The sequence below is a fragment of the Oryzias melastigma genome, linkage group LG9 (assembly GCF_002922805.2).
Source record: "Oryzias melastigma strain HK-1 linkage group LG9, ASM292280v2, whole genome shotgun sequence".
NCBI classification, from domain to species: Eukaryota; Metazoa; Chordata; class Actinopteri; order Beloniformes; family Adrianichthyidae; genus Oryzias; species Oryzias melastigma.
The window spans coordinates 33,448,788-33,465,424 of NC_050520.1; the positions used below are offsets into that span (position 1 = coordinate 33,448,788).

At 40.5% G+C, this 16,637-nt stretch overlaps 1 protein-coding gene across 1 annotated transcript in view; it reads right to left on the reverse strand.

Moving 5' to 3' along the window:
- Nucleotides 1-3,185: 3,185 nt before the first annotated feature.
- Nucleotides 3,186-16,637, reverse strand: part of LOC112148846 (protein crumbs homolog 1) — a 36,909-nt gene continuing 23,457 nt past the window's right edge. The window contains exons 8-13 of the mRNA XM_024276220.2: nucleotides 15,574-16,118; nucleotides 13,930-14,095; nucleotides 11,010-11,871; nucleotides 8,481-8,597; nucleotides 6,957-7,083; nucleotides 3,186-6,334 (exon numbers count right to left, since the gene is read on the reverse strand). Coding sequence (XP_024131988.1) covers nucleotides 6,113-6,334; nucleotides 6,957-7,083; nucleotides 8,481-8,597; nucleotides 11,010-11,871; nucleotides 13,930-14,095; nucleotides 15,574-16,118 — 2,039 coding nt within the window. The 3' untranslated portion in view covers nucleotides 3,186-6,112. The remainder of the gene's footprint in view (nucleotides 6,335-6,956; nucleotides 7,084-8,480; nucleotides 8,598-11,009; nucleotides 11,872-13,929; nucleotides 14,096-15,573; nucleotides 16,119-16,637) is intronic.

Below are 16,637 nucleotides of genomic sequence, written 5' to 3' on the forward strand. Positions count from 1 at the left end.
AGACAAAAGTTTTCTTCTTTTTATATCAAATATAAAATCAGTCACTCCCAACATCAATCTAAATACAGTAGACTGTAAATGTAATAGTAATAATTTTAGAGTAAATCACTGCTTTTTGACTCCAGCAATGCTTTATAGTCCAGTTATAGTCACCTGACCGGTCTCAGAAGAACAGCCTTTTCATCTCACCATTCAGTTCTTCCGTTTTTTAGCTAAAGCACATGAAACAGAACAAAGATAACACCCTGTGCAAATATTAAACCTCTCCCAAGGCCCAATCCAACATCTTCTCTCTTGAATGCTGCCCCCCCCGTCCACTGTGCTGCTCTCTCCATTCTTTCCCGCATCTTGTCTGGTCTTTTTCCCCTCAGAAGCTCTGGCAGCCGGATCATCTCTGTCTTTTAGTGTCAATTAAAAGTGAAATATCTGCATTTGTCAACATATCATTTGTGGTGAGCCTGCGACGCACTGCTGATTTGTCGGGTAATGCCTGACACTGGGGAGGGAAGAGCCGAGGTGCGGCAGTCTCCCTCATTAGACCTCAAGCCTGGCAGCGGGATGGCTGACATCGCCGGGAGGCTTTGCTCCCCACCAACACGATACTAACCCGGGAACAGGACTCGTCTGTCAGCCCTGTCACTTGCCAGCCACCCATTCAGTCTGGCAGAGAGAGGAGCAGATAAGTGGAGGTGCAGGAGCCAGGGTGAAAAGAGGTGCCTTGTACTCTTCTCTGAAGACAAAAATTACCATAATAAAATGTAACTTTAGAGTCTGGAGTACACAGACAGCTTCCTATGATCTATGGAAGTAAAAACCAACTGCAAGCATAACCATAGTTAGATTAAAAAAAAGAAGAATTTCTCACAATATATGTCATGTTTAAAAGATTTAAAAAGAAAATGAATAAATATTCTCATGTGTTTCTTATTTTTCCAATGATGGCCACTAGAGGACACTGCATATGGGTGTGTATCGGTATTTGCTACTGACAGAAACACAGAAGAAGGAGCGCCGCCCATGTCTGTTTCTATGTCCGAATTCCTTCCCTTACATAGTGCGATCGCCATTTTGTAGCACGGTGGCCAAGAGCCGCCATCGCAAGGGAAGAAAAGTAACAGCAAACAAAAAAGAAACCATGCAAAAATGAAAATAAATATATATATGCAAACAACAAAGCCATGACAGTTGTAACTGTAAACAAAAAAGTGATCACGGCAAAAATAAATAAATGTAAAGTGATTGCGGGAGGAGGAGAAGAGCAGTACGAATTGGAAAACAATCAAGAAAGCAAGAGAAGATGTACTTGTTCAATGTCACCATTTAAATATGTTATTTGATCAGCCCATGTTACCCCAGGTTTGAAGGTAAATTGGAGGATGGCGGTTTGTTGTTACCTTTGGCTAACGCAGAGAAACATAGTGTACAGACGTAAAATATTTGACTCCTCTCTCTGTGTCGATCACAGAACTTGATTATCCTCTCGTTAGTGGACTGTCTGTACACTATGTTTCTCCTTGTTAGCCGAAGCTAACATTAAACATGTTTGCATTGTTTTTTTGTTCGCAATTACCTTTTTTATTTTTGCTGCAATTGCTTTTTGTTTGGATTTTTTTCCAGTTTTCTTTTTTGTTTGCCATTACTTTTTTTTGTTGTTCTCGGTCACTCTATTGTAGTTCTGTCCGAATCTACCATTCCAAAATTGAATGCACTAAAACTTTTCCTTGAAGTCTTTGCAAAAAACTAGCTTGCATCAAAGTTCACTTCACTAGTGAATATAGACCACAATGCATTGCGGTCTAACAATTTAATCTAACAACAGTTTTTTAATAAACCATTCACATTTCCATCATCAGAACACAATGAAATCACAAATAGATGGTGTTAAATGTTTGTATTGATTAGATTTTCACTTTGTGAAATCGGTGACATCTTATCCAGTGTTTAGAACAACTAAAGGAAAGTGGTGAGAATGGTGTCCGAATTGCTTTTAAAGTCCAGGGCACTAGATAGTGCAGTACTATATAGTTTTTTAGTAGTTAGGGATTAGGGTGGGAATACAGACACGGACTATGACACTGAGCTTGGGAGAATTGTTCCAAAGCGACACAAATTATGAAAAATTGAACGGATTTAGTGATTTAAAGAGTTTAGTTGACTTGTGAGCATGTTTTTGTGCTGTGCTTATCTTAAAATCCAACTCCAACTATATATTTTTTCCTTGTTCTAAATCGTTCCCAGTGGTCTTTTAACTATGATCATGCAATTATTAGCTAAAATCAAAAACCCTGTGTCCTTTATGGAGACATATTTTCTGCAGAGCAACAGCAGCTCACTAGAAATTTGATTCTGGTTTGTGGACAGGACTGTTTGCACGGCGTGTTTAACATGCACCTCTCCAGGATCGTTGGTGAGACCAGGCGGCTGCAGGCAGGGCAGGTAAGGCGCCTAAGATGAGGGCGAGCACTGAGCTCCACCGAGACTGAACAAAAACAGGAGTTCTGGGCATCTCCCAACCCCAACTCCAGGCACGAACCAGGCCCCCCCCAAGGGAGACCCGCCCCATCCTCCAGACAACCACCCCGCCCCAGTGGAGAGCAAGGCAGGGGCCACCACCGCCCCCATGCTCATCAGGAGAGAAGTCAGGGTCCCCCATGAGTGTGGTAAACATGGGCCAAGCGGGCTTCTCCACTGTTGGAATTTGGAGAGGCCCAGCATCCGAGGGCAAGGACCAGAACCGGCACCACAGGGACACGGACACCCCTAGGCTCAGATGTGATGTGAGCCCCAGCTTATGGTCTTTCCAAGGATCCCTCCCTGTGTGTAGAGAGGGCCGCCGGGTCCAGGAGGCCAGTACCCAATAAGGGACACTGCCGCCAATGCTGAGGGCCCTGTTCCCCCCACCAGGGGTGGGATAGGGCACAGAGGATCCGAAGTGTGTTTGTGTATGTGTGTGTATGTGCGTGTGCGGGTCCCCAGGGTTGTGTCAGGAAGGGCATCTAGCGTAGAGCTTTTTGTCAAACCTCCTGTGCGAGTAAGTGAGAGGTGATTCACTGTGGCGAGCTCTGATGGAATGTGCCGAAATTTTAATAGACACATTTACTAACTGTAGAAAAATCTGTCCAACCATAAAAAACAGTTTTGTACCTGGAATGAGAGATTTATATCTGCAAAAAGATTTTGTATCTGCAGAGGAGAAATTGTCCATCTGTAAAAAGATTTTTTAGATGTGTGAGTCTGTAAAACAGTTTGCAGCTGAAACAAGAAATTTGTGTGAAACTGGTTTGTAACTGCAGAAAAAATATCTGTCAGCAAAAATGTTTTCACTGAGGGAAATCTTCACCGACAGACAACTTCTTTCCTACAGATAACACATTTTTAAAAAAAATATAAGACCTTGTTTTATAATGTCGTAGTGATGACTTGTCTTGGCGATTCTGTGTCTGGTTTGATGCTTTTTTCACATGCATGTCAGAGCAGTGCCCTCTGCTGTCCACTAAACAATACTACAGCATGGAACAAACTGGTTTTGTGAAGCCACACAAAATCACATCATCTGCTTTTTAGATGAAGCATTACGGTTTTTCTGTTACTGACTACAATAGCTACACGTGGGAAAAAAAAAAACTCCTTCCTGATTATTTATGTTCCTCATTTATTTCTCATTTGCACATGAATGACAAGTAAACAAAAGAAAATGAATCTGAACTATCCAGAATATGTCAAGCCACAAAGGATATAAGAAAAAAAACATGTTGGAATTGGCTTCAACAGACAGCAAACACAGGTGAGACGTTTTGGCCTTTTCCATTCTGTTTGTCCAGAATAAGGCCCAGATTAAAAAAAAAAAAAAAAAACTTGCTTGTGCTCAGTAATGCAAAGTTCCTATATATTAACAGTAGATCTTTTTGAGGAACAACAAGATTTCATCTGTAGTGTCTTCTACAGAAAGCACTAGTTGGTCGGAGGTTTGTAGAGAAAAACAGTCGTCCTGAAAATTTTTTCATAAAACCTTTAAAAGTTACAAACAACATTTTTATCAAGTTCATGCTTTCCCCATTGACTGTATAAGAGAACCGGACTGAGTTTGTGTGACATCACCCATTAAAACGGGTTTAATTCTAACTCCAGGAAAATAAAGTCAACTGAGTCGCCATTTGTTTGCGAGATGAACGCTGCCATGTTGGAACCAGTTGACATTTGTAAACAGGTGTTAGCTTGCAGGAAGTCCTTACCACTTGAAAGTGGGCTTGATGTGAGACCACCTACTTATATCGAAGTATCTGATTGGTCGGTTTAAAGCTTGAAAAACTAACATGTTAAAAAATGTATCAAAGCAAGAATGACAAAAAGAATGACTTAGTATTTCTCTATTGTAAGGGATTTTGGCTTCTTGGAACCAGCGGGCACTTTTTGTTTGGAGCACGAGGGGGGAGGGGTTACTCAGTCCAGTTCTCTTATACAGTCAATGGTTTTCACTCACTCATCAAGGTACTCTGTAGTGCAAACACAACCTACAAAACAAAACAAAAAAAACAAGAAAAAGAACGAGAGTAGATTTGTCTGCTCTAACATTTGTACGTCAGCAGAGCAGAGTCACCTGGGTTTGTCAAAACCACGTTCACAAGTTCAGCAACAATTCCACACAACAGGATCCCGATCCGGCCTTTCTCCCTTTTAAAATCACTCCATTTGATAATACTGACTGAATTACCTCCCAGTTTGGTGACTGGTGGTACATTCCTATTGGCAAGAAGCCGTGCAGTGCATCCGATGTCATGCAGGTCAGAGAAGCACCTTTGTTTTTAAGCGTGAAAGCACGGCGGTTCAGTGGTTTGGTCACCTTGGCAGTGTGAGTAAGCACAGAGTGAAAGGCAAGTGAGGGCCCAGACCTTTTGAGGAATTCAAATGAATACAGTGGCATCAGACTTCAAATGCAAACTCTAAGAATAGAAGTTTCTGTCAACAACATTAATTGTTTTCCAATTAAATTGCATCTCAGTAGCTACAGGACATTTTATTTAAACTTTGATGCACATGATGGACAAGAACATGTGCTCAGCTATAGTCAGGAGTTACCAATAATTTGATTTAAAACAAGAGAAAAGCAGAATTCCTGGCAAGAAAACATTTTCTATGAAAAAATACGATAAACTTCTATAAATTAGAATGATCTATTTTCACTATACATAAGACACTCATAAGATTGAGTCATCTCTTGTGTTTGTCCATCAGCCCTGCTTTCCAGTGCAGTGATACGTGGAGCTGACGCTGGTATTTACATGATTGCATTGAACCTAGCACAGCCGCTTAAACCACGTCTGTTAAGGTCCCTCAAAGTTTGTCCTGCCTTCAAGTTGGAACCTAAGAGCACATTTTTTTCTTTTAGCTCCAGCTTCCAGAAACAAAATATACCTCAAATCTTTTACCTTTGCAACATTCAAATGTTCGTTTTTGCTGCTGGAAGTCTTTACACTCACAGACGCTGGCAGAACCTCCTTTGGCCATAATTGCCGCTTTTGAAAATAACCCACTTATATTTACATGACATTTACAAACACGGAACACAATGAAGACACAAAACAGTACGGGATGGGAGGCTCGGCCGTGTGCACATTGAAGGTCTATTACAGCTGGTTTTTTTGGGAAGTTGGAGGTTTCCACCCACACATTCCTGTTTTTGGTCAGCTTCTATCCTTGAATCCATCAAAGGCTCCTCCTCTGTTTGTCTTCCGACGGATCTTGAGGCTACATTTTACAAAATCAAACTTTTACAAAAATAAATTCAGTGCAGCAGATTGTTCAGGATCTTTTTTTTTGTCTCCCATAAAATGAGGCAGCTCCCTGAAAATTTGTTGGTGCAGAAAATATTCCTCCCGGTCAGATTTTGTCACCTTCTTCATGAGCAAAATAGTTCTGTGCTCTCCATTTAAGACTTACTCGTGCAGGACCAGGGACGCTCCAGACTCTCTGAGATGTGTTTTTTCTTCACCCGTACACTTGTCGGAGTCCTCCCTGACCTAAATCGTCTCTGCAGCAACACAACACCGCACAGCTCTGTCTGCCTTTGACGTGCAATTTAAAGTGGGATATGGGGATCCAGGGCTGCTGGGGGTCAGATCAGCCTCTCCTCCGGAGGCACTTTGAGCACGCTGCCCATTTCCAGACGGGCGCCGGCCACCTCCTGGGAGCTGGGGCTGTAGGTGCCCTCGGACTGGCGCTTCTTTCGCGCCGTCATCACGAGGAAGAAGACGATGAGGATGGCCAGGAGCACACACAGGGTTGTCAGCGGGATGGTCACTGCCAGCCACGGGACTCGCTCCCTATGCTCCTCCTTCTGCAAGAAGGATTATGGGTATAAAATGTTTAACTTTGACACAATACGTAAACAATATTTCTAGTCATGAAAACACTAGGACACCCGTATTTGGATATATACATATTCGATATCAATTTGAACTGTACTAGTTGTGTCCAAGTTTTTTAACATGTGGTGGGGGTACATTTTTGCTCAAAGCACATTAAAAAACACAACATTAAATAATGACATTTTCATTTTTGCATAGGCTGATTAAAACATTTGATATATTTTGTTAACTTTTGTTCTGGAAATGTAGACGAACTGAAGTAACAGAAATCCCAACATGTGACTTCCAGAAAAGCCTCTTTGAAGATCTCAGATTAGACCAGACTTGAACCACCAAACATTTGTGGAGACAAACAACCAAAAAAAAAAAGCCACAAAGGGTTTTCTCTTAATGTGATTGATCCTGAGAGGATCTGCAGAAATAAAGGGATAAACACTCTGAACCCTGCGGTGCAAAGCACCCGGAGATTTACATAAGAAGGCTGGAGCTGGTAATATCGGCAAAGTGGATCCTTGTTGCTGGACTGCACGGCGGGCTTGAATGTTGGGTCTGAGACTTGGATGTGGTGGACCGTTTTTGTGTGTCACTTACATTATTCTCACACAGTCTTCCACTAAAGCCCGGGACACAAACACACTTGAAGTGGTTGAATCGATCCTGACAGGTCGCCCCGTTCAGGCAAGGATTGGAACTGCACTCGTCTATTTCTGCCTCACACCTGAAACAGACCAAAGGGTTTGTGTTACAGCACAACACAACAACCTTTTAGCTCACACAGGATGCTGGTCTGTACCCTTTGCATTGGTTCCCACAGACAAATACCTACTCTTAAGCTACATGAATTCTGCAACGTGTGTTCAAGTGACCACTTCCAATGAGGGATCTATGGACTGTAAATACATGTATGTGCACATTTTGGGTTTTTAAACAGGGTTCCTACAAGTTTTTTGAAGTTAAATTTCAGACTTTTTAGGACCTTTATAAAGCCATACATATCAAAAATTGAGACCAATTTCTTTGCCTATTTTGCTAATTTCTTCTCATTTTATGATCAAAATGCAGCTTCTTGTTGTCTGTGCTGTGATGCTTTAGCGTGCTTTTTTTCTTCTTCTTCTTCTTTTTTTTTTTTTAAACTGGTGGTTGACATGTCTGGTGTGTATTTCCATTATTAGATCAAAATAATTGTGGTTAAAAAATAAAATATTTGACAAGAAATGTGAAACTAAGAAGTTTCAAACAGCAACATTTTTAAGGTTCAAATGTAACAATTCAAGACTTTAAAAAAAACTTTTTAAGGTATTATTTCCAAATTCATAAAATTCAATACTTTTAAGATTCTGTGGGATCCCTGTCAAAATTTTCAAGTTGTTACACAAGTTTCTACGACTGTTTTGGGTCTTTAAATGTATAAATGTATTTCTTTGTCCAACTTTTAATTCACGGACATGCCAGACGTTTGAAAATTGATTATGGAGGATAAATTAGTAGTTGCTGTCTTTTCCCAGTCGGAATTCTACCACACCAAATCTTTCATACCGTATTTTGCGGAATATAAGTCGCACTGGAGTATAAGTTGCAAGAGGAAAAAATGTCTAATCAAGAAGAAGAAAACCAAATATGAGTCGCTTTGGAGTATTACTCGCCCTTGTGGGAAAAACGTCTGACATTTCAGAACAAATTCACCAAGCCCAGCTTAACTAATAAGTATGCAAGTATTTGCCACTGTCAGTAGCAAATACTTATACTCAGATGCAGCGCCCTCTAGTGGTTGTAAGATGAAATTGCAAAAGGACAAGCAGAGTTACTGTTTACTGGGAAAGTAACAAATATATGAGCTTATTTATGTCTTAAAAAAAACACAAATAAGTCGCTCCTGAGTATAAGTCACACCCCCGGATAAACTATGAAAAAAACTGCGACTTATACTCCGGAAAATAGAGTATATTGGAATAGAGCTACAAAAGAAAAACCTGGAGCAAGGTTTACACTACTTTGACATTTTGCACCAAGCTTCTTTCAACTGTAGGTGGCAGACATGCGCTAGAATCGGGCAGTGACAGACCAGTGTGAACACCAGAAGCCCATTAAAGAAAAACATCAAAGACTTTCATTCACCTGACGCCTGTATATCCAGGTTTGCAGGAGCAGTTGCCGCCAAATTCGCCTCCAACACAAACTCCGTCATTGAAACACTTAGTGTTTGCATCGCATGCAACTGGAGGGAAACGCCACCTGTTGGATGAACAAAGTAAACTTTTGTAATCACATTATTGAGGACATTTGTTCTTTTATCATCCTTGGTGAGGAGATGGTTCATAGCCTTGTTTTTGTCCCACTCATCGAAAACAAAAATCAGTTGAGGTTTGGTATGAAAATGTGGAATCTATTCTACATTTCAAATAGTTACTGAAATGTTTAAAATTGTAATAATGTGTGTTCTTGACAAATATTCTGAATTGCTAAAATTTTTATTTTATTTATTTTTACTGAAAATAAAACAACACAATTTTCTGAAATGTCAATAACTTTTCTTCTAATTGAACTCAATGTTATTTTGCAATCTCTGCATAATTAAAAATGCAATTAAATGCAAGTTCAAGGAGCTGATTTGGACTCCTGTGACAGTGAGGTCTGTGCAGAAAAAAAAATGTCTGCATTCTCCATCATTGATTATTGCAGAAACCCAATCAAGTGAAGGGCCTCACCGACGTATGACATGCATACTGTTTCATGCAGATACGCAGCAGACATGCATGCTGACAGAACGTAAATGTCTGAATTCTCTCACTGCTGCCTAACCCCAAGACTAAATAGTGTGGGACTATCCTCTGCCCTGAATTTCAATGCAATTCAGACACATGCTCACTTTTAAAATTCTGCATAACGGCTATTACAAAGATTTCATGAAGACTGTTTTGAATCTATTATGTTCTGATTATATGAAAACTTTGATGATTTATAAAAAATAAAGTGACCCACATTTTTTTAAATATCAAACCATGTAAACGAAATACATTGTGGTCCCAATCTAGTGAGCATTGGTGCTCACTAGTGTTTGGCGTTTGTATTTCGTACAGTTTTGACTATCTATAAGAATTACAGGTGGGAAAAGACTGAGTTGGGCACCTATGGGGTTCGGCTAAATCTTGTGTTTTCCAGAGCTGCAGTGAATGCACCAGGCAGAGACGTTTGTTGGTCCCAGGGGCTCTCATCCAACGTGTTGACGGGATTCAGACTTAAAGGGTTTAATTATTAGCTAAATGATAAAAATTAGTCTAGTTTATGGTCAAGAGAATTTTGGGAACATTGCTCTGTTGACAGTGGGCTGGTATAACCTCACACGACCTAAAGTAACCATTAAAAATGAAATACAAACTAGATAATGATGAGGGTTTTAGGCAGACACATCAAAGAACAAGTGGATCGTACAAGGTTCTAGGATTTGGTCAACATCTCATATAACCAAATCTCTTCTGTTTTTATAGTGCTTGTTTTTTATTTGAACATGGCCAGGAAAAAGTGGGATACATGTGTTGTTCTCATTTGTGCAGTTCTCAATTTACCATACTTTAGCATAGTCATAAGCATAAACTGTGTCACAATTTAGAAGAACTTTCCAGTCAATAAATAGATTAGAACAGACCTGCTGCACTACCAGTAGAAAGATGTGTATTGATGTAAATATCCTCAACAGAACATGACGTGGTCTGGTCAATGCTCAACTCTGATCATCTTTTGATGACCTTTTTGAATTCTCTACATCTATCTGTGACTCCACTGTGTTCTGATGATGAAAATGTGGATGGTTCATTAAAAAAATTACATTTAAACAAGTTTTTTTCACAATGCAGTCTGGTCTTTATTCATTGTAGTGAGCATTGCCGCATGCTAGTTTTTTTCCAAGACTTCTGGGAAATTTCTAGGGCACTCGGTTTTGGAATGGCTGATTCAGACAGTTTGGATTGCTTATTTAATTAGCAAAAGTTGTTATTACATTTACAGGCATTGCGTTTCTCATGTTTGCCTTTACCTCTGACACCAGATCTGTTTCCTGTACTACCAAATCCTATTAACCTTTTACCTGACAGGTGCACTGCTGTGGGTTTAATCGGTCAAATGCTCCAAGTCACACACCTCTTAAGGAGGATATGAAGCTTCACTGTGATTGAATAGTTACATGGTTTGCTCGAAGCACATCCTTGCTCTACTAAGAAGTTCACAAACTAACCATGTGCTGCCAGGATGTCTTTACGTTACCGTTTAAACAGCAAAGTAACTGCGGATGCAACTAAACTGTAGATAAGACATTTTGATAACACTCAAAAATTGTTGTGCAAATACAGTAGGCCTTGGCTCCCTTTTTTATACCTTAAAGTAATTTGTAAAAAGATAACAGTTTCTGGCTATAATTTAGTTTTACCTCTCCTGTCTTTTCATTAAATCTCGCCTTGTACTTGATGGTGTTTAATGTATTTTTGTTCAGTTGTCAGAATGATCTTTAAAGTCCTTGTTTTGCAACATTTAAAATCTGTCCACTGATCTTCATTTTAAATCCTATGTAGATTTTATGTCAAACTATGAGCAAAAAGTAAATTGACAACAAAGAACCACCAAAATATCCCATAGAAATGAAGTAATACTCACTGACAGCGTTTCCCCTTGAAGCCAGGAGGACAGGAACAGCTATGAGTTCCAGCAGATTCCTCACAGCGCCCTCCGTTGACGCAGGTGAACTCCAGGCAGTTGTCCACCTCTTCCTCACAGTTTTTTCCTTTGTATCCAGGCTCACAGTCACAGTGGTAGTCTGCCAGGAGGTCTTTGCACTTTCCGTAGAGACATGGAGATGAGGAGCATTCATCTGTCTGAGCCTCACACAGCTCCCCCTCCCATCCTGATGGGCAGCTGCAGTTAAAGTCATTGAAGTGGTCCTGGCAGACGCCATCATTGAGACAGGGTTTCAAGTCACAAACTGGAGCACCTTGGCAACCAATGTTTGGCTCATGTCCTCCCAGTCTAGTGAACTGACTCTGCTGGGGAGCGCCTGTTACGTTCACCAGTGGCAGGTAGACACCACCCACTCTCACCTCCCCTAAGCATCCGGTAAATCTTTCTGCTAGCAAAATGTTGCTTCTATTGAGGAAGTTGAGGTTTCCTCCTGCTTCAAAGCTCACACCAGCTCTTTGTCCGTCCACTGTGAGGCTCCAGCGAGACAGTGGCTGTGCAGGCTCCACCATGCTGAGCAGGATGTGGTGCCACGCCCCGTCTGCGATCGTCCTGTCACTCGTGAAGGCCAGCAGTGGGGCCCCAGCGCCACTGTCCAGTTTGATAAGAAGACTGGAGTTGAGTAGGCCCAGGCAGAAGACTTCCGACCCGCCATCAGACCGCAGCAGGATCCCAGTCTCATCCCGTGTGCGTAATTCAATGGTGATGTTGTTGACAGGGCTCTGCAGAGAGCTATCAGCAGAAAACAGCAGGGAGTTGTCTTGGAAGGTGGCTTCACCCAAACCTGTGGAGGGAGATAGAGTGAGTACCTCAAAAGCCTTCAGTTAAATCCTTAGTCACATACATTGGTATAGGGGTTGTTCAGTATGGATGCTAGGGTCATAGAGAGGTGCAGCTGCATCTTAAAGGCACTGAAGATGTGTTGCTACGGTTCCCTTGAGGCTCGTGTGGAAAGGAATCATCATGAAAAGGAAATGTACTATTGTTGTGGGTGTGGTAAGTGTATCGTGAAGTATTTGTTGGGGTAACATAAGTGTCATGCAGAGGTGAAGGTATTGTACAGTGTCCTTATGACACTATCTAGTCCATTAGTAAGGGACAAGTACTGGCTCCTTACTACTGTCAGCTTGTGCACAAATGATGTTGCACTGTATGTGCAGGTGATTCATAAGGACTTCCACACAATTCATTTTTCAATTTCTCAGAATTCAGCTGTAAACATGGAGCGCCCACTTATCACATGAACAGCATCCTCACAGAAAAACATCTGTATGGACATTTTCACTCTACAGGCTCACCAAGTGGTCTATGACTTTGATGTTTCGTGCACCCACTAGCGTACCCTAAACAGGATGGCCCATTTTTCATCCACAGACAGCTGGTATCTGAACTGTGACTAAGGCCTTAGCTGTCCTAGACATAGACTGTTGGAATGCTTCTGTCTTGGACTGGTTGTGATGTAATTGATTTTGTCATGAAACCAAGTTTAAATAGTAAATGATCAAATTGCACACCTCTTGACTAGAACTAGAACAAAAACCGATGACAAGGCCTCTTTTCAGTGTCCTTATCTGTGGAATAGCTTGTTTGAGGATCTGAGAGTCTCTACATCGGTGGAAATTATTTAAAATAAACTAAAAACATACCTTTTTAGTTTAGCTTTTAAGTTACTTCTTTTAAACTTTTTGTTATGTTTTAATGTTTTTCTATTTTAATGATGTTAATTATTGTTTTAATCTAGGATTTCTTGATTTCCTGATTTTAAATGTCCTGATGATGTGGTTACTTCTGTTCCTTGTCTTGTGCTTTTTACTCTGGTTTTTTGCTCAATCATGTTTTCTTTTCAACTTGAAAAGCCCTTTGGGCTGTAGAAATGTGCATGAAAAGCACTCAACAAACAAAATTTGATTGATTAATTGATTGAACAGAAACAAACAAATACTGAGGTCAATAAATTTTTGTCTCTATAAATATACAAATGGTAATGAATGATTGATTAATCATTACTTAACCAATGAATACATTTATAGTCCTACGATCCAACCAGATCCTTCTGTCTGAGGCAAGTTGTTAAATTAATAGACTTTTACTAAAAAAATAAAAAAGGTTTCAAAATTATGAAAATTGTTAATCAATACTGTAAAATACCCTTTGGATTGAGTCATGGTAGGTTTATTATACTATAGTGTAAAAACGACTAAGTGCCATTCCAGTGTACAACACACGAGTGATGGCAGTAAATCAAAATCAACCATCATTACAGTCTAATGTGAGGAAACACTTAGAATTTAACAAAGACAAGAGACCTACAATGTGGTAGAATGTTCTAATAATGTTCCCTCTGGATTATTTTGATGTGGAAAAACAGTGAGCTGAACTTCATGAAATTAAAATATGAACTGAGTTGAAATTAATGCTTGTTTACTTGTTTGTACACATATTTAATTTACACTTGATTATCTTGAAGAAATACAAGGAATCTGGAAAACTTCACCTGCCCTGTTCAGTACAAGGTATTTATCTGAGTCACACTGGTGGAAGTTCTGTATAAAGATGTCCTGTATTAATTTTAAGTCAGTGTATTGGACTGTTCAAAACGAAACAATATGGACTATGAGTTGGATCAGCAACTGAATTGAATCGTTAAAATCAATAGTTATAACCCTAATGTATCATCAACTTATCATAAACATATTTTGTACTTTGCTTTGGCTTTGACATTATGTACAATAAATAGTAAAAGCGATAATGTGTTTAGGTTTAAGCAATCATTTTGAGTTCATTCACTGCTCACTAAACAAAGCTCAATACTCTAAAAACTTTATTTTTGAGTAGAACTCACATTCAAATCCATCTTGCAGATCCTTGCAGTGCACTCCATCAACACAAGGCTTCTCGATGCACCACAAACGCGTCTCACACCGCTGGCCGGAGAAGTTGTGAGGGCAGTTACACCTGAAGTCGTTCCACGTGACCAGACACTGTCCTCCATTGAAGCAGGGTTTAACCTGTGAACAGACAAACCCAGGGGGATGGATTACACAGGGAAAACCTGTCAGCAGGAGAAGCTGCAGAGAGGATTGAGCAGGAGGGTGTCGAAGAAAGGGATTTATCACCAGATCAGTGTTCAAAAAGGTTAGTAGAGCAGCAGAGTCAAGCTGAAGGTCCTTTAAACAGCCAATAAGGAGCAACTATCTTCCTCACTATTCTACGTGTTTAAAGCCAGTTCATGAAGTAGATTCTGTCCTTATGTGCATGTTTGAATTAACGATGCGGTTGCTGAGTAAATGATACCACCATGTGGGTTAACAGTTGCTTGTATTATAGCAAATAGCATTCAGTAGCTCCAATCAAATCAATAGTGGCTATGAATTGATAATCTGAACACTTTTCAATTACTGTGTAGAGTTTAAGAAGAGAGTTAGAATGAGTTTAAGCTGAGCAGATCTAAGCACCAGAGACATAAAAAGGACCTTCATATGTTTGCTGTACTATAACTATCGACTTTTTATGCTACGTTCTTGGAAACGTGCATTCAAGTGTCCAGTTCCAATGAAAAGTCTATGTAATGGCACCTTTATACACGATTCAGGCTTCTGCATTCAAACCTTTTATGCTACATTCATACTAGATATGTTTTGTCTACCCATGGTGTTCACAGCTGACCAACATTGGACAAGCAGGGAGGGGCTTCTTCTTATTTTTTTCTACGTGGCTCCACTGCTGAACACTGGCGCCAACCTTCCACCAGAAGCAATGTGCGGTTTATTGTCTTACCCAAAGACACTTTGACACATGGGCGAGCAAGGCAGGAATTGAACCTGCAATCTTCCGATCAGGAGTCGACCGACCCACCCCTGCATCACAGCGCCACACATTTGGGTCAGCCCTTGTACAGGTGTATGTGGCTAAAGCCTTACTGAAGCTGCTGCTTCACGTGTTAGAAATTGCTGGAATTCAAGTTGCAGTTCCAGAGGTCCAGAAAGAGAGTCAACAGAATATGTAATGGCCCTTCACTAATGCAAAACAGCCAAAATCAAATTTAATTCTGAACTATAAAGCCTAATAACTGCAAATTTAAATTGTGTGCCATCCATCCATTCTCAAGACACACTGAATGCCTTTTGGTGTCACAGGGTAACTGGAGCCAACCCAGCTATTGTTGAGTGAAGGAGGGGTACACCCTGAACAGGCTGCCAGTCTGTTGCAGGGCCACTGGGCGCACACTAACATGCACACCTAGAGGCAATTCAGAATCATCAATTAACCCATGAAGTGTGCTATTGGACTGTGGAAGGAAAAAAAAAAATCCACTCAAGGAGAACATTCAAACTCCACACTGAAAGAACCCAGCTGGGATTCAAACTAGAGATGCACTATCACTATTATGTATCATAAAAGATAAAAATCCTCTTTCTGTGTTCAGCCCATGTGTTTTTCCTAATGTAACTGAGATGATGGTCGTTCATCAGATGAACTGGTTTACCTTGCAGGTGTTGTCACTTTGGCATCCTTGCAGCACGTTCTCTGAGCTGCCTTGATAAACCTCCAGCCCGTCTGGAGCAGCGCCTGCAGTCAGATGTTTGTGGTCCAGCCGAATGTCCTGCAGGCAGCCCTTGAAGTGTCCACCCCAGGCCTTCACGCTCTTGCCTGCAGGGAGCCCTCCAACAAAGGCCACATCTCCCGCCTCCACACTCACATTCCCTAAGGCGCGATGATGTCCCGCTTTAGGGAAGTCCACATGGCCGTTGTGAACCTTTATAGTCACCAAGTGATTGCTCCCGTCGGTGATTGATCTGGCTTCTAACAGCAGAGTGGTGTAGACCGTAGGGCTGTAGAGAGCCACACTGCCCTCCTTCAGATAGATGCTCAGATAAGGCTTTTCCTCTCGCTGGAACTGCAGCAGCAGGCCGCTGTGTTTGAGGGAGCGCATCAAAAAGGAAAGAGTGAAGTTTTGACCGTGACTCTCTGAGATGTTAAAGACGGAGTAGCTGCTGGTGTTCTCATGGCCAAACGTCCACGACGGATATTCTGAATTAGGACAAAAAGGACAAAAATGTTAGATATGGTTTTAACACACTGGGACTAACCTGGGAGAGATTTGGAAGAAACTAGGTCTAGAAAAAAAGGGAGTACACATATGTTTGTTTACAAAGCAACTGCATTTAATTAGATGGAGTGTTTTCATATAAGCAGGAGTTTAGAAAGCCTGTAGCCACTTTATTAAAGAGCAGTCAACCAAACTGCTTTAGTTTAAAATGATTTTGTGCTTTTAGGATATTGTAAACTGTAGCTGCAGGTTTATCCTACCGAAAAAAATCCTGAAAGCTTTAAACCTTAGAATATGTATATATATAGATATATATATATATCTAGATATAGATATAGGTATACATACATGTATATATAAACCAGTATATGAAAAACAGCGGTCAAATTTAGCCCAAAAGTTTCCATATATATCTATATAGAGCCTTTTCGTTTAATTTTGACTGTTGTTTTTTACCTTTTGTTCAAATTTTAATAACATTTGTTTTAACTTTATTGTGT